The sequence below is a fragment of the Hakea prostrata genome, unplaced genomic scaffold (assembly GCF_041222555.1).
Source record: "Hakea prostrata isolate BN-2017 unplaced genomic scaffold, UWA_Hpros_2 contig_10, whole genome shotgun sequence".
Taxonomy (NCBI): Eukaryota; Viridiplantae; Streptophyta; class Magnoliopsida; order Proteales; family Proteaceae; genus Hakea; species Hakea prostrata.
In genome coordinates, this window is record NW_028291129.1 from 5,347 (window position 1) to 25,953 (window position 20,607).

The 20,607-nt window shown below is 42.7% G+C and overlaps 2 protein-coding genes and 2 pseudogenes across 2 annotated transcripts; all 4 read right to left on the reverse strand.

The window, feature by feature from the left end:
- Positions 1-1,569: 1,569 nt before the first annotated feature.
- LOC148999407 (alpha-L-fucosidase 3-like) lies at positions 1,570-4,174 on the reverse strand (annotated as a pseudogene).
- Positions 4,175-6,038: 1,864 nt separating this feature from the next.
- LOC148999408 (esterase-like) lies at positions 6,039-8,408 on the reverse strand (annotated as a pseudogene).
- A 2,121-nt stretch (positions 8,409-10,529) lies between these two features.
- Positions 10,530-12,895, reverse strand: LOC148999409 (esterase-like). Its single transcript, XM_089141161.1, has 5 exons — positions 12,664-12,895; positions 11,544-11,753; positions 11,296-11,459; positions 10,925-11,198; positions 10,530-10,813 (listed from the first exon to the last, which is right to left on the reverse strand). Exons 1-5 carry the CDS (start codon positions 12,893-12,895, stop codon positions 10,530-10,532), a joined length of 1,164 nt encoding a protein of 387 aa, XP_088997287.1.
- A 2,113-nt stretch (positions 12,896-15,008) lies between these two features.
- Positions 15,009-17,595, reverse strand: LOC148999410 (GDSL esterase/lipase At3g26430-like). Its single transcript, XM_089141162.1, has 5 exons — positions 17,148-17,595; positions 16,023-16,232; positions 15,775-15,938; positions 15,404-15,677; positions 15,009-15,292 (listed from the first exon to the last, which is right to left on the reverse strand). Exons 1-5 carry the CDS (start codon positions 17,389-17,391, stop codon positions 15,009-15,011), a joined length of 1,176 nt encoding a protein of 391 aa, XP_088997288.1. The 5' UTR covers positions 17,392-17,595.
- Positions 17,596-20,607: the final 3,012 nt, after the last annotated feature.

Below are 20,607 nucleotides of genomic sequence, written 5' to 3' on the forward strand. Positions count from 1 at the left end.
CATAGGGATGTGGTCTGGTGGACTGCAGAAGCTCCTTTGACCACCCAAGTAGATAATCATTAAAAATATATCAAAGGTTAGAATCCAATATATCGAGTTGGATTGCCTGATCTAACTTGATTCAAGGTAAATTTTTTTAGGAATCTTTGAGGATAATGTATCGTACCGGAGCCAACAATTTTCGTGTACTAGGTTTTGTTGATTTTCCGCAGGAGCAATCCACAAAATCTCTTTTGATTTAATAACTTTTGTAATTTTCTGATTGCGAAATATAATCTATAACGCGGTATATTTCCAAATTGATGCTATCTTCGATTGGTAGATCGTCATTTCTAAATCGAAATGTTGATCCGGTATTCTTTTTGTGTTCGTATTCTGTCGTCGTCAGGAATACCAGGCCAACACAAATGATTTATGATGTGGCGGGGGGGGGGGGGAATCACATCTCATTTCCGCAGACCTATAATTCTCTTTGCCGTTGAATCCACATCTGATCCAGATTCCCTAGATTCCCAATAATAGATCGAAACCCTACTCCTCCCAACGAATTACATACCCAAACCCTAACCTCGAGTCGTCTTCCGTGAGAAAAATCTTTTTTGTATCCGACCCAGAAATCCTATAATTCTCATTGTCCTTTGGATCCGTATCTAATCCAAAAACCCTAGAATCCAAATAAACGATAGTGACCCGGTCTTCCCCGAAGGAAAAAAGAAAGAAGAAAAAAGTACAAAGGATCCCAATAAAGGATCACTACCCAGTTGTCCCAACAAACTACAAACCCAAATCCTAGAATCGGAACCCTGCCATCCTAGTAAGATACAAGCCTAAACCCTGGAATCCCTGTGGAACAAGTCTCAGCCAAAAACCCTGAGGCGAAGAATCCCGAATCTATCAGTGACCTCGTGGGCGAACGTAAGGCACATATATATATATATATAGACTTCAACCGGGTTAACGGGTCGATCCACCGGGCTTGTAAGGGCAGAAAATCGCCAGGGACCAACTGGAGCGATGACAACCGATTCACCAATCCGATTCCTCATTCTTGAGAACTCGTGAACTCTAGGAATGGAAACGGGGCGGGTTAACTGGGGCAATCCATCAGAGCCCATGTCGAGCGATGTGGTTTAGTATGATGCCGGGCTTGATTACGGTTGTAGAACATTTATAAATAGTGAACCCACGTAACGGGCAAACGTAAGGCACATATATATATATATATATATATATAGACTTCAACCGGGTTAACGGGTCGATCCACCGGGTTAACGGGTCGTACCGTACCGCGATAAGAAATAGATAATAAGAGCACTATCATCGATTTTGGGGTTCCTGGTATGCCGTGGATTCGGATGATATCTCTCCTCCCTCCCTTTCAACCAACATTATGTCCCGCATTGGACGAAATAAAGGACGTTTGCTCAGAATATGGCGATGTATAAAGCTGTTCGGAATAATTTAGAGGAAAAGAGAAAGAGAACTTCTATTTATTCGTAAGGAACATTATCGGAATGTTACAGACTGCAGACGAATCAATCGTAGCTTAGCCGAAAGTAGGGAAGCCGATCAACTTTGCGGTGCAGAGGAAGAGGTCTTACTAGTACAAGCATCTTGCAGTGTGATCGGTGGGTGCAGTAAATTTCCCTGTCTCGAAATCGGTTGAATATAAATTTATTAGCTGCCTCGGTTATGTGGCTTCCATCCCAATTAACTCGAACACTGGGGTCATTGCATGACCCGATGAATACAGATTTGCCGCCCACAAGAACTGTCCGCCCACACTGCGCTCCTGGGGTGTAGTTGTACTTGCCCCCAATGCCACAACAAGCTCCGAGTAGCGGCTTCTGGAATCCTACAAGAAGCGAGAATTCAGAAGAACATCATTACTCTCCCAACCCCACGTTACATATGTGTAAAAATATTCCAACGAATCTCCCGACCTCTAAGGTATTAGACGACTTACCATACTTATCACCCTGGCTGAAGAGGGCGTACTTGATTGAGTAGATGTCCACGTATGTGATGTGAGCCTCCGGAAGTTTGCTTCTCAGATCACGGATAGAGCTCAACAAGAGGTCATTGAAGTAGTTTGATATTTTATTATATGAAGTTGAACAACCAGCTGCATCTAGGTCAGATTCGCTCTTCACGGGAAAGAGTGTAAGGATGTAAGCAAAGCAACCAATGGGACCGGTGTTATGGATCCAAAAATTCCTGCCTCCCAAATCGTACACGGCCTGCAAATTAAAAATCGCATCCCTATGCTTAGCTCAAACGGGCGACATTTGGACTTGCCCTCTTAGTAACGAAGACGGTTTGGATAATATTAGTTACCTTAACACCTGTCGGAGAACTTGGTAATTACTTCAGGAAAGTTAACTTCATCCAGAGACTGGTTGAGGAACAGACCAAAAGCAACATCATTTTGACCCATATCGAAGGTGTACAGGGCTTGAGGGACAAAGTTTGCCCTCGGTACGCGATGTGCTTGCGGTTTACCTATCAGGTTAATAGAATAAATGAGCAAGTCATATGAACCAGACGAGAACAACCGAGTTTGCTTTCAATCGAGTAATTAATTACCTAACAACCTGATTGCATGCGATCTGTTTAGGAGCTGTCGGAACTGAGACACCTGCACGCCCAAGTCGAAGGGGCTTGGGCCGGGTGCGGTTCGGCTCCTAGTCGATGCTCTAATCGTAGCCTGCGATGCTGCGAAGTTAGCGCCATGGAAATAGTTGGTTTCCAGTGAATCGAGATATGCGCTGAGGAGCGGCAATCCGAGACTTTGAGCTGATTGAGAAATTCATAGTTAGTAACCATCCCATTGCCCAGGGTTAAAAGCGACGATTGAATAACACGATAAGGTTCGCGCGTACCCAATCCCATTTAGTTGGATTGGGATTACACCGCTTAGTCACTCGTCGAGTTGAGTTGACAAGAGGTGGCTACAGGTCTGCATGGAAACATCAACACGACATCCCACAAAGAAGGCAAAAAGGAATTTCTTCGGCCCATTAACCCGTACCGTCTTAACCATCCAAGTATTCTTAAATATTAAGCCCGTAACTTTCGGCCCATTTGAATCATTTAGGCCAGACGGGCTTGAAACCATTTGAATCCCCTAGCCCATGGGCTTGTAAGGGCAGAAAATCGCCAGGGACCAACTGGAGCGATGACAACCGATTCACCAATCCGATTCCTCATTCTTGAGAACTCGTGAACTCTAGGAATGGAAACGGGGCGGGTTAACTGGGGCAATCCATCAGAGCCCATGTCGAGCGATGTGGTTTAGTATGATGCCGGGCTTGATTACGGTTGTAGAACATTTATAAATAGTGAACCCACAGAATCAAGATTTGGATCAATCCCAGTCCCAGTCGGTTCTGATCTAGATCGACATAAACCATGCGCAAAACCATCCCCAGGTTATATCGGGTGGAATCTGGATCTACCTCTACCTATTGCATCCCATCTTAAAGCACTCTTTTTCTTTTTGTGCTGCAAAGTTTTATAACTCTGGATCCATATGTTTCCACTCAATTGCCTGTGAATCTAAAAGTATTATATTGACCAAAAAAATCAGTAAATAAATAAAAATTTAAAAAAAAAAAAATTTAAAAAGATTTAAAAAAAAAAAAAGGGAAAGTAAATAATGGATCAAAGGAACTTGAAAGTATCTGCTACCTATGAAATCAATGGTGAGCCTCCCATCACAAGGCCTGCCGGACGGCGTCTTGAAAAATGTTTCCCCATTCGGTGCGATGATTTGATTGAAGACAGCAGAATCGGCACCAGTATCACTGTTTGAATCCCCAAAGTTGAAGAGCGCCGGAAAGCTGCAACCCAAACCCAAGGAGCCCGGAAGATTCGAAATCAGAATGGAAGACAAGAAGATAATACACAGTGGAATGCCATGAAAACGCAACATGTGGAAGCGACAGGGAAAGACTTGAAAGAGAAACAAACAGGAGAAGAGAGTATACAATGTGGAGACGTAGCAAGGAAACAATATTTATAAAGAGAAACAGGAGCATCAAACTGCTTGATACCCAAAAAGTGCTAAATGGAGTACGTTAACTACAGACGTTCTTAAACGGTTATTCTGTTTTACTAACAGAGTTAAATAGAATCTTTACCGAAATGATTGTCTAGTTATCAACGAATTTGATTTGACTTGATTAGTTGAGGCTAGACGACTCGAAGCTAAAGCTGAAGCCTTATAGATTTTTGTTGTTTAATTAATAAGTTAATCGATTTAGTATCCACCAGTTGATATGAAAATCTTGTTAGTTTCTACCATTATGACAAATTGGGGTTTAGGAACTTACGCCCACTAAATGACGAAGGGTAAAGGCTGCCCTGCTTTGTCCATTTTTCTTCTTACGGGTTTGTTCTTTAGTTTCAATAATCTTTACTGCTTGATAAGGGTAGAAAAGGTCAAGTCAATGATTAGACATAGGGATGTGGTCTGGTGGACTGCAGAAGCTCCTTTGACCACCCAAGTAGATAATCATTAAAAATATATCAAAGGTTAGAATCCAATATATCGAGTTGGATTGCCTGATCTAACTTGATTCAAGGTAAATTTTTTTAGGAATCTTTGAGGATAATGTATCGTCCGGAGCCAACAATTTTTCGTGTACTAGGTTTTGTTGATTTTCCCAGAGAGCAATCCACAAAATCTCTTTTGATTTAATAACTTTTGTAATTTTCTGATTGCGAAATATAATCTATAACGCGGTATATTTCCAAATTGATGCTATCTTCGATTGGTAGATCGTCATTTCTAAATCGAAATGTTGATCCGGTATTCTTTTTGTGTTCGTATTCTGTCGTCGTCAGGAATACCAGGCCAACACAAATGATTTATGATGTGGCGGGGGCGGGGGGGGGGGGGGAATCACATCTCATTTCCGCAGACCTATAATTCTCTTTGCCGTTGAATCCACATCTGATCCAGATTCCCTAGATTCCCAATAATAGATCGAAACCCTACTCCTCCCAACGAATTACATACCCAAACCCTAACCTCGAGTCGTCTTCCGTGAGAAAAATCTTTTTTGTATCCGACCCAGAAATCCTATAATTCTCATTGTCCTTTGGATCCGTATCTAATCCAAAAACCCTAGAATCCAAATAAACGATAGTGACCCGGTCTTCCCCGAAGGAAAAAGAAAGAAGAAAAAAGGTACAAAGGATCCCAATAAAGGATCACTACCCAGTTGTCCCAACAAACTACAAACCCAAATCCTAGAATCGGAACCCTGCCATCCTAGTAAGATACAAGCCTAAACCCTGGAATCCCTGTGGAACAAGTCTCAGCCAAAAACCCTGAGGCGAAGAATCCCGAATCTATCAGTGACCTCGTGGGCGAACGTAAGGCACATATATATATATATATAGACTTCAACCGGGTTAACGGGTCGATCCACCGGGCTTGTAAGGGCAGAAAATCGCCAGGGACCAACTGGAGCGATGACAACCGATTCACCAATCCGATTCCTCATTCTTGAGAACTCGTGAACTCTAGGAATGGAAACGGGGCGGGTTAACTGGGGCAATCCATCAGAGCCCATGTCGAGCGATGTGGTTTAGTATGATGCCGGGCTTGATTACGGTTGTAGAACATTTATAAATAGTGAACCCACAGAACGGGCAAACGTAAGGCACATATATATATATATATATATATAATAAGACTTCAACCGGGTTAACGGGTCGATCCACCGGGTTAACGGGTCGTACCGTACCGCGATAAGAAATAGATAATAAGAGCACTATCATCGATTTTGGGGTTCCTGGTATGCCGTGGATTCGGATGATATCTCTCCTCCCTCCCTTTCAACCAACATTATGTCCCGCATTGGACGAAATAAAGGACGTTTGCTCAGAATATGGCGATGTATAAAGCTGTTCGGAATAATTTAGAGGAAAAGAGAAAGAGAACTTCTATTTATTCGTAAGGAACATTATCGGAATGTTACAGACTGCAGACGAATCAATCGTAGCTTAGCCGAAAGTAGGGAAGCCGATCAACTTTGCGGTGCAGAGGAAGAGGTCTTACTAGTACAAGCATCTTGCAGTGTGATCGGTGGGTCTGTAAATTTCCCTGTCTGAAACTGGTTGAATATAAATTTATTAGCTGCCTCGGTTATGTGGCTTCCATCCCAATTAACTCGAACACTGGGGTCATTGCATGACCCGATGAATACAGATTTGCCGCCCACAAGAACTGTCCGCCCACCTGCCCGCTCCCCGGGGTGTAGTTGTACTTGCCCCCAATGCCACAACAAGCTCCGAGTAGCGGCTTCTGGAATCCTACAAGAAGCGAGAATTCAGAAGAACATCATTACTCTCCCAACCCCACGTTACATATGTGTAAAAATATTCCAACGAATCTCCCGACCTCTCGGGTATTAGACGACTTACCATACTTATCACCCCGGCTGAAGAGGGCGTACTTGATTGAGTAGATGTCCACGTATGTGATGTGAGCCTCCGGAAGTTTGCTTCTCAGATCACGGATAGAGCTCAACAAGAGGTCATTGAAGTAGTTTGATATTTTATTATATGAAGTTGAACAACCAGCTGCATCTAGGTCAGATTCGCTCTTCACGGGAAAGAGTGTAAGGATGTAAGCAAAGCAACCAATGGGACCGGTGTTATGGATCCAAAAATTCGCGCCTCCCAAATCGTACACGGCCTGCAAATTAAAAATCGCATCCCTATGCTTAGCTCAAACGGGCGACATTTGGACTTGCCCTCTTAGTAACGAAGACGGTTTGGATAATATTAGTTACCTTAACACTGTCGGAGAACTTGGTAATTACTTCAGGAAAGTTAACTTCATCCAGAGATCGGTTGAGGAACAGACCAAAAGCAACATCATTTTGACCCATATCGAAGGTGTACAGGGCTTGAGGGACAAAGTTTGCCCTCGGTACGCGATGTGCTTGCGGTTTACCTATCAGGTTAATAGAATAAATGAGCAAGTCATATGAACCAGACGAGAACAACCGAGTTTGCTTTCAATCGAGTAATTAATTACCTAACAACCTGATTGCATGCGATCTGTTTAGGAGCTGTCGGAACTGAGACACCTGCACGCCCAAGTCGAAGGGGCTTGGGCCGGGTGCGGTTCGGCTCCTAGTCGATGCTCTAATCGTAGCCTGCGATGCTGCGAAGTTAGCGCCATGGAAATAGTTGGTTTCCAGTGAATCGAGATATGCGCTGAGGAGCGGCAATCCGAGACTTTGAGCTGATTGAGAAATTCATAGTTAGTAACCATCCCATTGCCCAGGGTTAAAAGCGACGATTGAATAACACGATAAGGTTCGCGCGTACCCAATCCCATTTAGTTGGATTGGGATTACACCGCTTAGTCACTCGTCGAGTTGAGTTGACAAGAGGTGGCTACAGGTCTCCGCATGGAAACATCAACACGACATCCCACAAAGAAGGCAAAAAGGAATTTCTTCGGCCCATTAACCCGTACCGTCTTAACCATCCAAGTATTCTTAAATATTAAGCCCGTAACTTTCGGCCCATTTGAATCATTTAGGCCAGACGGGCTTGAAACCATTTGAATCCCCTAGCCCATGGGCTTGTAAGGGCAGAAAATCGCCAGGGACCAACTGGAGCGATGACAACCGATTCACCAATCCGATTCCTCATTCTTGAGAACTCGTGAACTCTAGGAATGGAAACGGGGCGGGTTAACTGGGGCAATCCATCAGAGCCCATGTCGAGCGATGTGGTTTAGTATGATGCCGGGCTTGATTACGGTTGTAGAACATTTATAAATAGTGAACCCACAGAATCAAGATTTGGATCAATCCCGTCCCATCGGTTCTGATCTAGATCGACATAAACCATGCGCAAAACCATCCCCAGGTTATATCGGGTGGAATCTGGATCTACCTCTACCTATTGCATCCCATCTTAAAGCACTCTTTTTCTTTTTGTGCTGCAAAGTTTTATAACTCGGATCCATATGTTTCCACTCAATTGCCTCGTGAATCTAAAAGTATTATATTGACCAAAAAAATCAGTAAATAAATAAAAATTTAAAAAAAAAAAAATAAAAAGATTTAAAAAAAAAAAAGAAAAAAAAAAAAAAAAAAAGAAAGTAAATAATGGATCAAAGGAACTTGAAAGTATCTCGCTACCTATGAAATCAATGGTGAGCCTCCCATCACAAGGCTCTGCCGGGACGGCGTCTTGAAAAATGTTTCCCCATTCGGTGCGATGATTTGATTGAAGACAGCAGAATCGGCACCAGTATCACTGTTTGAATCCCCAAAGTTGAAGAGCGCCGGAAAGCTGCAACCCAAACCCAAGGAGCCCGGAAGATTCGAAATCAGAATGGAAGACAAGAAGATAATACACAAGTGGAATGCCATGAAAACGCAACATGTGGAAGCGACAGGGAAAGACTTGAAAGAGAAACAAACAGGAGAAGAGAGTATACAATGTGGAGACGTAGCAAGGAAACAATATTTATAAAGAGAAACAGGAGCATCAAACTGCTTGATACCCAAAAAGTGCTAAATGGAGTACGTTAACTACAGACGTTCTTAAACGGTTATTCTGTTTTACTAACAGAGTTAAATAGAATCTTTACCGAAATGATTGTCTAGTTATCAACGAATTTGATTTGACTTGATTAGTTGAGGCTAGACGACTCGAAGCTAAAGCTGAAGCCTTATAGATTTTTGTTGTTTAATTAATAAGTTAATCGATTTAGTATCCACCAGTTGATATGAAAATCTTGTTAGTTTCTACCATTATGACAAATTGGGGTTTAGGAACTTACTGCCCACTAAATGACGAAGGGTAAAGGCTGCCCTGCTTTGTCCATTTTTCTTCTTACGGGTTTGTTCTTTAGTTTCAATAATCTTTCTTGCTTGATAAGGGTAGAAAAGGTCAAGTCAATGATTAGACATAGGGATGTGGTCTGGTGGACTGCAGAAGCTCCTTTGACCACCCAAGTAGATAATCATTAAAAATATATCAAAGGTTAGAATCCAATATATCGAGTTGGATTGCCTGATCTAACTTGATTCAAGGTAAATTTTTTTAGGAATCTTTGAGGATAATGTATCGTATCGGAGCCAACAATTTTTCGTGTACTAGGTTTTGTTGATTTTCCATGAGAGCAATCCACAAAATCTCTTTTGATTTAATAACTTTTGTAATTTTCTGATTGCGAAATATAATCTATAACGCGGTATATTTCCAAATTGATGCTATCTTCGATTGGTAGATCGTCATTTCTAAATCGAAATGTTGATCCGGTATTCTTTTTGTGTTCGTGATTCTGTCGTCGTCAGGAATACCAGGCCAACACAAATGATTTATGATGTGGCGGGGGCGGGGGGGGGGGGGGAATCACATCTCATTTCCGCAGACCTATAATTCTCTTTGCCGTTGAATCCACATCTGATCCAGATTCCCTAGATTCCCAATAATAGATCGAAACCCTACTCCTCCCAACGAATTACATACCCAAACCCTAACCTCGAGTCGTCTTCCGTGAGAAAAATCTTTTTTGTATCCGACCCAGAAATCCTATAATTCTCATTGTCCTTTGGATCCGTATCTAATCCAAAAACCCTAGAATCCAAATAAACGATAGTGACCCGGTCTTCCCGAAGGAAAAAGGAAAGAAGAAAAAAGGAACAAAGGATCCCAATAAAGGATCACTACCCAGTTGTCCCAACAAACTACAAACCCAAATCCTAGAATCGGAACCCTGCCATCCTAGTAAGATACAAGCCTAAACCCTGGAATCCCTGTGGAACAAGTCTCAGCCAAAAACCCTGAGGCGAAGAATCCCGAATCTATCAGTGACCTCGTGGGCGAACGTAAGGCACATATATATATATATATAGACTTCAACCGGGTTAACGGGTCGATCCACCGGGCTTGTAAGGGCAGAAAATCGCCGAGGACCAACTGGAGCGATGACAACCGATTCACCAATCCGATTCCTCATTCTTGAGAACTCGTGAACTCTAGGAATGGAAACGGGGCGGGTTAACTGGGGCAATCCATCAGAGCCCATGTCGAGCGATGTGGTTTAGTATGATGCCGGGCTTGATTACGGTTGTAGAACATTTATAAATAGTGAACCCACAGAACGGGCAAACGTAAGGCACATATATATATATATATATATATAGAAAGACTTCAACCGGGTTAACGGGTCGATCCACCGGGTTAACGGGTCGTACCGTACCGCGATAAGAAATAGATAATAAGAGCACTATCATCGATTTTGGGGTTCCTGGTATGCCGTGGATTCGGATGATATCTCTCCTCCCTCCCTTTCAACCAACATTATGTCCCGCATTGGACGAAATAAAGGACGTTTGCTCAGAATATGGCGATGTATAAAGCTGTTCGGAATAATTTAGAGGAAAAGAGAAAGAGAACTTCTATTTATTCGTAAGGAACATTATCGGAATGTTACAGATCGACGAATCAATCAATCGTAGCTTAGCCGAAAGTAGGGAAGCCGATCAACTTTGCGGTGCAGAGGAAGAGGTCTTACTAGTACAAGCATCTTGCAGTGTGATCGGTGGGTCTGTAAATTTCCCTGTCTGAAACTGGTTGAATATAAATTTATTAGCTGCCTCGGTTATGTGGCTTCCATCCCAATTAACTCGAACACTGGGGTCATTGCATGACCCGATGAATACAGATTTGCCGCCCACAAGAACTGTCCGCCCACACTGCGCTCCTGGGGTGTAGTTGTACTTGCCCCCAATGCCACAACAAGCTCCGAGTAGCGGCTTCTGGAATCCTACAAGAAGCGAGAATTCAGAAGAACATCATTACTCTCCCAACCCCACGTTACATATGTGTAAAAATATTCCAACGAATCTCCCGACCTCTAAGGTATTAGACGACTTACCATACTTATCACCCTGGCTGAAGAGGGCGTACTTGATTGAGTAGATGTCCACGTATGTGATGTGAGCCTCCGGAAGTTTGCTTCTCAGATCACGGATAGAGCTCAACAAGAGGTCATTGAAGTAGTTTGATATTTTATTATATGAAGTTGAACAACCAGCTGCATCTAGGTCAGATTCGCTCTTCACGGGAAAGAGTGTAAGGATGTAAGCAAAGCAACCAATGGGACCGGTGTTATGGATCCAAAAATTCCTGCCTCCCAAATCGTACACGGCCTGCAAATTAAAAATCGCATCCCTATGCTTAGCTCAAACGGGCGACATTTGGACTTGCCCTCTTAGTAACGAAGACGGTTTGGATAATATTAGTTACCTTAACACTGTCGGAGAACTTGGTAATTACTTCAGGAAAGTTAACTTCATCCAGAGACTGGTTGAGGAACAGACCAAAAGCAACATCATTTTGACCCATATCGAAGGTGTACAGGGCTTGAGGGACAAAGTTTGCCCTCGGTACGCGATGTGCTTGCGGTTTACCTATCAGGTTAATAGAATAAATGAGCAAGTCATATGAACCAGACGAGAACAACCGAGTTTGCTTTCAATCGAGTAATTAATTACCTAACAACCTGATTGCATGCGATCTGTTTAGGAGCTGTCGGAACTGAGACACCTGCACGCCCAAGTCGAAGGGGCTTGGGCCGGGTGCGGTTCGGCTCCTAGTCGATGCTCTAATCGTAGCCTGCGATGCTGCGAAGTTAGCGCCATGGAAATAGTTGGTTTCCAGTGAATCGAGATATGCGCTGAGGAGCGGCAATCCGAGACTTTGAGCTGATTGAGAAATTCATAGTTAGTAACCATCCCATTGCCCAGGGTTAAAAGCGACGATTGAATAACACGATAAGGTTCGCGCGTACCCAATCCCATTTAGTTGGATTGGGATTACACCGCTTAGTCACTCGTCGAGTTGAGTTGACAAGAGGTGGCTACAGGTCTGCATGGAAACATCAACACGACATCCCACAAAGAAGGCAAAAAGGAATTTCTTCGGCCCATTAACCCGTACCGTCTTAACCATCCAAGTATTCTTAAATATTAAGCCCGTAACTTTCGGCCCATTTGAATCATTTAGGCCGGAGCGGGCTTGAAACCATTTGAATCCCCTAGCCCATGGGCTTGTAAGGGCAGAAAATCGCCAGGGACCAACTGGAGCGATGACAACCGATTCACCAATCCGATTCCTCATTCTTGAGAACTCGTGAACTCTAGGAATGGAAACGGGGCGGGTTAACTGGGGCAATCCATCAGAGCCCATGTCGAGCGATGTGGTTTAGTATGATGCCGGGCTTGATTACGGTTGTAGAACATTTATAAATAGTGAACCCACAGAATCAAGATTTGGATCAATCCCAGTCCCAGTCGGTTCTGATCTAGATCGACATAAACCATGCGCAAAACCATCCCCAGGTTATATCGGGTGGAATCTGGATCTACCTCTACCTATTGCATCCCATCTTAAAGCACTCTTTTTCTTTTTGTGCTGCAAAGTTTTATAACTCTGGATCCATATGTTTCCACTCAATTGCCTGTGAATCTAAAAGTATTATATTGACCAAAAAAATCAGTAAATAAATAAAAATTTAAAAAAAAAAAATTTAAAAAGATTTAAAAAAAAAAAAAAAAAAAAAAAAAAAAAAAGAAAGTAAATAATGGATCAAAGGAACTTGAAAGTATCTGCTACCTATGAAATCAATGGTGAGCCTCCCATCACAAGGCCTGCCGGACGGCGTCTTGAAAAATGTTTCCCCATTCGGTGCGATGATTTGATTGAAGACAGCAGAATCGGCACCAGTATCACTGTTTGAATCCCCAAAGTTGAAGAGCGCCGGAAAGCTGCAACCCAAACCCAAGGAGCCCGGAAGATTCGAAATCGAAATGGAAGACAAGAAGATAATACACAAGTGGAATGCCATGAAAACGCAACATGTGGAAGCGACAGGGAAAGACTTGAAAGAGAAACAAACAGGAGAAGAGAGTATACAATGTGGAGACGTAGCAAGGAAACAATATTTATAAAGAGAAACAGGAGCATCAAACTGCTTGATACCCAAAAAGTGCTAAATGGAGTACGTTAACTACAGACGTTCTTAAACGGTTATTCTGTTTTACTAACAGAGTTAAATAGAATCTTTACCGAAATGATTGTCTAGTTATCAACGAATTTGATTTGACTTGATTAGTTGAGGCTAGACGACTCGAAGCTAAAGCTGAAGCCTTATAGATTTTTGTTGTTTAATTAATAAGTTAATCGATTTAGTATCCACCAGTTGATATGAAAATCTTGTTAGTTTCTACCATTATGACAAATTGGGGTTTAGGAACTTACTGCCCACTAAATGACGAAGGGTAAAGGCTGCCCTGCTTTGTCCATTTTTCTTCTTACGGGTTTGTTCTTTAGTTTCAATAATCTTTACTGCTTGATAAGGGTAGAAAAGGTCAAGTCAATGATTAGACATAGGGATGTGGTCTGGTGGACTGCAGAAGCTCCTTTGACCACCCAAGTAGATAATCATTAAAAATATATCAAAGGTTAGAATCCAATATATCGAGTTGGATTGCCTGATCTAACTTGATTCAAGGTAAATTTTTTTAGGAATCTTTGAGGATAATGTATCGTACCGGAGCCAACAATTTTCGTGTACTAGGTTTTGTTGATTTTCCGCAGGAGCAATCCACAAAATCTCTTTTGATTTAATAACTTTTGTAATTTTCTGATTGCGAAATATAATCTATAACGCGGTATATTTCCAAATTGATGCTATCTTCGATTGGTAGATCGTCATTTCTAAATCGAAATGTTGATCCGGTATTCTTTTTGTGTTCGTATTCTGTCGTCGTCAGGAATACCAGGCCAACACAAATGATTTATGATGTGGCGGGGGGGGGGGGGGGAATCACATCTCATTTCCGCAGACCTATAATTCTCTTTGCCGTTGAATCCACATCTGATCCAGATTCCCTAGATTCCCAATAATAGATCGAAACCCTACTCCTCCCAACGAATTACATACCCAAACCCTAACCTCGAGTCGTCTTCCGTGAGAAAAATCTTTTTTGTATCCGACCCAGAAATCCTATAATTCTCATTGTCCTTTGGATCCGTATCTAATCCAAAAACCCTAGAATCCAAATAAACGATAGTGACCCGGTCTTCCCCGAAGGAAAAAAGAAAGAAGAAAAAAGTACAAAGGATCCCAATAAAGGATCACTACCCAGTTGTCCCAACAAACTACAAACCCAAATCCTAGAATCGGAACCCTGCCATCCTAGTAAGATACAAGCCTAAACCCTGGAATCCCTGTGGAACAAGTCTCAGCCAAAAACCCTGAGGCGAAGAATCCCGAATCTATCAGTGACCTCGTGGGCGAACGTAAGGCACATATATATATATATAGACTTCAACCGGGTTAACGGGTCGATCCACCGGGCTTGTAAGGGCAGAAAATCGCCGAGGACCAAGCTGGAGCGATGACAACCGATTCACCAATCCGATTCCTCATTCTTGAGAACTCGTGAACTCTAGGAATGGAAACGGGGCGGGTTAACTGGGGCAATCCATCAGAGCCCATGTCGAGCGATGTGGTTTAGTATGATGCCGGGCTTGATTACGGTTGTAGAACATTTATAAATAGTGAACCCACAGAACGGGCAAACGTAAGGCACATATATATATATATATATATATATATAAGACTTCAACCGGGTTAACGGGTCGATCCACCGGGTTAACGGGTCGTACCGTACCGCGATAAGAAATAGATAATAAGAGCACTATCATCGATTTTGGGGTTCCTGGTATGCCGTGGATTCGGATGATATCTCTCCTCCCTCCCTTTCAACCAACATTATGTCCCGCATTGGACGAAATAAAGGACGTTTGCTCAGAATATGGCGATGTATAAAGCTGTTCGGAATAATTTAGAGGAAAAGAGAAAGAGAACTTCTATTTATTCGTAAGGAACATTATCGGAATGTTACAGACTGCAGACGAATCAATCGTAGCTTAGCCGAAAGTAGGGAAGCCGATCAACTTTGCGGTGCAGAGGAAGAGGTCTTACTAGTACAAGCATCTTGCAGTGTGATCGGTGGGTCTGTAAATTTCCCTGTCTGAAACTGGTTGAATATAAATTTATTAGCTGCCTCGGTTATGTGGCTTCCATCCCAATTAACTCGAACACTGGGGTCATTGCATGACCCGATGAATACAGATTTGCCGCCCACAAGAACTGTCCGCCCACACTGCGCTCCTGGGGTGTAGTTGTACTTGCCCCCAATGCCACAACAAGCTCCGAGTAGCGGCTTCTGGAATCCTACAAGAAGCGAGAATTCAGAAGAACATCATTACTCTCCCAACCCCACGTTACATATGTGTAAAAATATTCCAACGAATCTCCCGACCTCTAAGGTATTAGACGACTTACCATACTTATCACCCTGGCTGAAGAGGGCGTACTTGATTGAGTAGATGTCCACGTATGTGATGTGAGCCTCCGGAAGTTTGCTTCTCAGATCACGGATAGAGCTCAACAAGAGGTCATTGAAGTAGTTTGATATTTTATTATATGAAGTTGAACAACCAGCTGCATCTAGGTCAGATTCGCTCTTCACGGGAAAGAGTGTAAGGATGTAAGCAAAGCAACCAATGGGACCGGTGTTATGGATCCAAAAATTCCTGCCTCCCAAATCGTACACGGCCTGCAAATTAAAAATCGCATCCCTATGCTTAGCTCAAACGGGCGACATTTGGACTTGCCCTCTTAGTAACGAAGACGGTTTGGATAATATTAGTTACCTTAACACTGTCGGAGAACTTGGTAATTACTTCAGGAAAGTTAACTTCATCCAGAGACTGGTTGAGGAACAGACCAAAAGCAACATCATTTTGACCCATATCGAAGGTGTACAGGGCTTGAGGGACAAAGTTTGCCCTCGGTACGCGATGTGCTTGCGGTTTACCTATCAGGTTAATAGAATAAATGAGCAAGTCATATGAACCAGACGAGAACAACCGAGTTTGCTTTCAATCGAGTAATTAATTACCTAACAACCTGATTGCATGCGATCTGTTTAGGAGCTGTCGGAACTGAGACACCTGCACGCCCAAGTCGAAGGGGCTTGGGCCGGGTGCGGTTCGGCTCCTAGTCGATGCTCTAATCGTAGCCTGCGATGCTGCGAAGTTAGCGCCATGGAAATAGTTGGTTTCCAGTGAATCGAGATATGCGCTGAGGAGCGGCAATCCGAGACTTTGAGCTGATTGAGAAATTCATAGTTAGTAACCATCCCATTGCCCAGGGTTAAAAGCGACGATTGAATAACACGATAAGGTTCGCGCGTACCCAATCCCATTTAGTTGGATTGGGATTACACCGCTTAGTCACTCGTCGAGTTGAGTTGACAAGAGGTGGCTACAGGTCTGCATGGAAACATCAACACGACATCCCACAAAGAAGGCAAAAAGGAATTTCTTCGGCCCATTAACCCGTACCGTCTTAACCATCCAAGTATTCTTAAATATTAAGCCCGTAACTTTCGGCCCATTTGAATCATTTAGGCCAGACGGGCTTGAAACCATTTGAATCCCCTAGCCCATGGGCTTGTAAGGGCAGAAAATCGCCAGGGACCAACTGGAGCGATGACAACCGATTCACCAATCCGATTCCTCATTCTTGAGAACTCGTGAACTCTAGGAATGGAAACGGGGCGGGTTAACTGGGGCAATCCATCAGAGCCCATGTCGAGCGATGTGGTTTAGTATGATGCCGGGCTTGATTACGGTTGTAGAACATTTATAAATAGTGAACCCACAGAATCAAGATTTGGATCAATCCCGTCCCGATCGGTTCTGATCTAGATCGACATAAACCATGCGCAAAACCATCCCCAGGTTATATCGGGTGGAATCTGGATCTACCTCTACCTATTGCATCCCATCTTAAAGCACTCTTTTTCTTTTTGTGCTGCAAAGTTTTATAACTCTGGATCCATATGTTTCCACTCAATTGCCTGTGAATCTAAAAGTATTATATTGACCAAAAAAATCAGTAAATAAATAAAAATTTAAAAAAAAAAAAAAAAAGATTTAAAAAAATTTAAAAAAAAAAAAAAAAAAAAAAAAAAAAAGGGAAAGTAAATAATGGATCAAAGGAACTTGAAAGTATCTGCTACCTATGAAATCAATGGTGAGCCTCCCATCACAAGGCCTGCCGGACGGCGTCTTGAAAAATGTTTCCCCATTCGGTGCGATGATTTGATTGAAGACAGCAGAATCGGCACCAGTATCACTGTTTGAATCCCCAAAGTTGAAGACCGCCGGAAAGCTGCAACCCAAACCCAAGGAGCCCGGAAGATTCGAAATCAGAATGGAAGACAAGAAGATAATACACAGTGGAATGCCATGAAAACGCAACATGTGGAAGCGACAGGGAAAGACTTGAAAGAGAAACAAACAGGAGAAGAGAGTATACAATGTGGAGACGTAGCAAGGAAACAATATTTATAAAGAGAAACAGGAGCATCAAACTGCTTGATACCCAAAAAGTGCTAAATGGAGTACGTTAACTACAGACGTTCTTAAACGGTTATTCTGTTTTACTAACAGAGTTAAATAGAATCTTTACCGAAATGATTGTCTAGTTATCAACCGAATTTGATTTGACTTGATTAGTTGAGGCTAGACGACTCGAAGCTAAAGCTGAAGCCTTATAGATTTTTGTTGTTTAATTAATAAGTTAATCGATTTAGTATCCACCAGTTGATATGAAAATCTTGTTAGTTTCTACCATTATGACAAATTGGGGTTTAGGAACTTACTGCCCACTAAATGACGAAGGGTAAAGGCTGCCCTGCTTTGTCCATTTTTCTTCTTACGGGTTTGTTCTTTAGTTTCAATAATCTTTACTGCTTGATAAGGGTAGAAAAGGTCAAGTCAATGATTAGACATAGGGATGTGGTCTGGTGGACTGCAGAAGCTCCTTTGACCACCCAAGTAGATAATCATTAAAAATATATCAAAGGTTAGAATCCAATATATCGAGTTGGATTGCCTGATCTAACTTGATTCAAGGTAAATTTTTTTAGGAATCTTTGAGGATAATGTATCGTACCGGAGCCAACAATTTTCGTACTACTAGGTTTTGTTGATTTTCCATGAGAGCAATCCACAAAATCTCTTTTGATTTAATAACTTTTGTAATTTTCTGATTGCGAAATATAATCTATAACGCGGTATATTTCCAAATTGATGCTATCTTCGATTGGTAGATCGTCATTTCTAAATCGAAATGTTGATCCGGTATTCTTTTTGTGTTCGTATTCTGTCGTCGTCAGAATACCAGGCCAACACAAATGATTTATGATGTGGCGGGGCGGGGGGGGGAATCACATCTCATTTCCATGAGACCTATAATTCTCTTTGCCGTTGAATCCACATCTGATCCAGATTCCCTAGATTCCCAATAATAGATCGAAACCCTACTCCTCCCAACGAATTACATACCCAAACCCTAACCTCGAGTCGTCTTCCGTGAGAAAAATCTTTTTTGTATCCGACCCAGAAATCCTATAATTCTCATTGTCCTTTGGATCCGTATCTAATCCAAAAACCCTAGAATCCAAATAAACGATAGTGACCCGGTCTTCCCGAAGGAAAAAGAAAGAAGAAAAAAGTACAAAGGATCCCAATAAAGGATCACTACCCAGTTGTCCCAACAAACTACAAACCCAAATCCTAGAATCGGAACCCCGCCATCCTAGTAAGATACAAGCCTAAACCCCGGAATCCCCGTGGAACAAGTCTCGACCAAAAACCCCGAGGCGAAGAATCCCGAATCTATCGGTGACCTCGTGGGCGAACGTAAGGCACATATATATATATATATAGACTTCAACCGGGTTAACGGGTCGATCCACCGGGCTTGTAAGGGCAGAAAATCGCCGGGACCAACTGAGCGATGACAACCGATTCACCAATCCGATTCCTCATTCTTGAGAACTCGTGAACTCTAGGAATGGAAACGGGCGGGTTAACGGGCAATCCATCGAGCCCATGTCGAGCGTGTGGTTTAGTATGATGCCGGGCTTGATTACGGTTGTAGAACATTTATAAATAGTGAACCCACGAACGGGCAACGTAAGGCAATATATATATATATATATATAGACTTCAACCGGGTTAACGGGTCGATCCACCGGGTTAACGGGTCGCCGTCCGCGATAAGAAATAGATAAAAGACACTGCCCCCCCCCCCCCCTCCCCCCCCCCCCCGCCCCCCCCCCCCCCCCCCGGCCCCCCCCCTGTTCCCCGTTGTCCCCTTCCTTTGTCCCCGTGCGCGGCGCCCCCCCGGCCCGGGTTCTGGGCAGGTTCGTGCCTGCCCTTGGCCGAGCTTGGGACCGGGAGTTCTGTGGGCGGCGACATATTTTAGAGCCTCACGCGTCCCAGTGCTAATGTTTCTCGCGTTCTTCGTTTTCTTTTACTACGAGTTAAATAGAATCTTTACCAAATGATTGTCTAGTTATCAACGATTTGATTTGACTTGATTAGTTGAGGCTAGCGACTCAAGCTAAGCTGAGCCTTATAGATTTTTGTTGTTTATTAATAAGTTAATCGATTTAGTATCCACCATTGATATGAAATCTTGTTAGTTTCTACCATTATGACAAATTGGGTTTAGGAACTTCGCCCACTAAATGCGAAGGGTAAAGGCTGCCCCTTTGTCCATTTTTCTTCTTACGGTTTGTTCTTTAGTTTCAATAATCTTTCTGCTTGATAAGGGTGAAGGTCAAGTCATGATTAGACATGGGATGTGTCCGGTGGACTCAGCTCCTTTGACCACCCAAGTAGATAATCATTAAAATATATCGTTAGAATCCAATTTCGTTGGTTCCTCTACTTGATTCGTAATTTTTTAGGAATCTTTGAGGATAATGTATCGCAGCCAACAATTTTCGTGTACTAGGTTTTGTTGATTTTCCAAGAGCAATCCACAAATCTCTTTTGATTTAATAACTTTTGTAATTTTCGATTCGAAATATAATCTATCGCGGTATATTTCCAAATTGATGCTATCTTCGATTGGTAGATCGTCATTTCTAAATCGAATGTTGATCCGGTATTCTTTTGTGTTCGTATCTGTCTCGGGAATACCAGGCCAACACAAATGATTTATGATGTGCGGCGGGGGGAATCACATCTCATTTCCATGAGACCTATAATTCTCTTTGCCGTTGAATCCACATCGATCCAGATTCCCTAGATTCCCAATAATAGATCGAAACCCTACTCCTCCCAACGAATTACATACCCAAACCCTAACCTCGAGTCGTCTTCCGTGAGAAAAATCTTTTTGTATCCGACCCAGAAATCCTATAATTCTCATTGTCCTTTGGATCCGTATCTAATCCAAAAACCCTAGAATCCAAATAAACGATAGTGACCCGGTCTTCCCCGAAGGAAAAAAGAAAGAAGAAAAAAGTACAAAGGATCCCAATAAAGGATCACTACCCAGTTGTCCCAACAAACTACAAACCCAAATCCTAGAATCGGAACCCTGCCATCCTAGTAAGATACAAGCCTAAACCCTGGAATCCCTGTGGAACAAGTCTCAGCCAAAAACCCTGAGGCGAAGAA

Bases quoted from the DNA above. Each gene is read 5' to 3' on its own strand.
- LOC148999409 (XM_089141161.1), bottom strand. From the start codon at position 12,895: ATGGCATTCCACTTGTGTATTATCTTCTTGTCTTCCATTTCGATTTCG. The intron at 11,460-11,543 runs GTAATTAATTAC...TTAACCTGATAG, and splicing joins GCATGCAATCAGGTTGTTAG to GTAAACCGCAAGCACATCGC. The intron at 10,814-10,924 runs GTAAGTCGTCTA...CGCTTCTTGTAG, and splicing joins CAGCCAGGGTGATAAGTATG to GATTCCAGAAGCCGCTACTC.
- LOC148999410 (XM_089141162.1), bottom strand. From the start codon at position 17,391: ATGTTGCGTTTTCATGGCATTCCACTGTGTATTATCTTCTTGTCTTCC. The intron at 16,233-17,147 runs GTAGCAGATACT...TTTCTCAATCAG, and splicing joins GCTCACCATTGATTTCATAG to CTCAAAGTCTCGGATTGCCG. The intron at 15,939-16,022 runs GTAATTAATTAC...TTAACCTGATAG, and splicing joins GCATGCAATCAGGTTGTTAG to GTAAACCGCAAGCACATCGC.